The sequence below is a fragment of the Galeopterus variegatus genome, unplaced genomic scaffold, assembly GCF_000696425.1.
Source record: "Galeopterus variegatus unplaced genomic scaffold, G_variegatus-3.0.2 Scaffold13086, whole genome shotgun sequence".
Taxonomy (NCBI): Eukaryota; Metazoa; Chordata; class Mammalia; order Dermoptera; family Cynocephalidae; genus Galeopterus; species Galeopterus variegatus.
This window is the reverse complement of record NW_007739197.1, coordinates 16,919-17,537: the sequence shown is the minus strand read 5'-3', so window position 1 is coordinate 17,537 and position 619 is coordinate 16,919. Positions and strand designations below refer to the sequence as shown.

At 44.3% G+C, this 619-nt stretch overlaps 1 protein-coding gene across 1 annotated transcript in view; it reads right to left on the bottom strand.

Moving 5' to 3' along the window:
• Window positions 1–619, bottom strand: part of LOC103581453 (procollagen galactosyltransferase 2-like) — a gene marked incomplete at its 5' end in the record, with an annotated part of 29,760 nt that overhangs the window by 18,033 nt on the left and 11,108 nt on the right. Inside the window, one exon of the mRNA XM_008563283.1 lies at window positions 315–391. Within this exon, the coding sequence (XP_008561505.1) occupies window positions 315–391 (77 nt within the window). The remainder of the gene's footprint in view (window positions 1–314; window positions 392–619) is intronic.

Below are 619 nucleotides of genomic sequence, written 5' to 3'. Positions count from 1 at the left end.
TTGAACCTTGATAAAAAGGTTGCTAAGACACGGCAATATCCTAGAAAAATCCAATTTACTTTCACTACTAAATAGTAACTATTTTCTGACTCAATGATGAACTCATTTTACCATTATCCTCCTTTTTTAAGATGAGAAAACGGAGGCATCACAAAAACCGAGTCGTTTTCTCAAGGCCTCAATGCCTTTTCATCAGCCAGTTCAGTCTCACTGGTTGTCAGATGTACTCAGGCTCGTGTTCCAATATAAACATACAAGCACCTGCACACACGCACATGTGTGCACGTGCACACACACACAGACACCTTTCCTACCTCATCAAATCCCATCTTGTCTGGATATTTAGGAACAACTGAGACAAACTGGGAGGGTTCCATTGGAGGACGGTCAACTGGAAGACACAAGAGACATGCAGAGTGCTTTGTTAGTGAAAGGGTCAAAAAACAGAATTCCATCTGTCTCCTGATCTCCAGGGCTGGAAAACAACCTGGATGGATATCCAGGGCCGGGGACAACGGTTCAGCTGTTCTCCAGGACCACACGGCTGCGCAGTAACCATGATGATGGTCAGGGCAGTGGTTTCAAGAGCGCTTGTTTATATGCAGACTGCAATTATTTG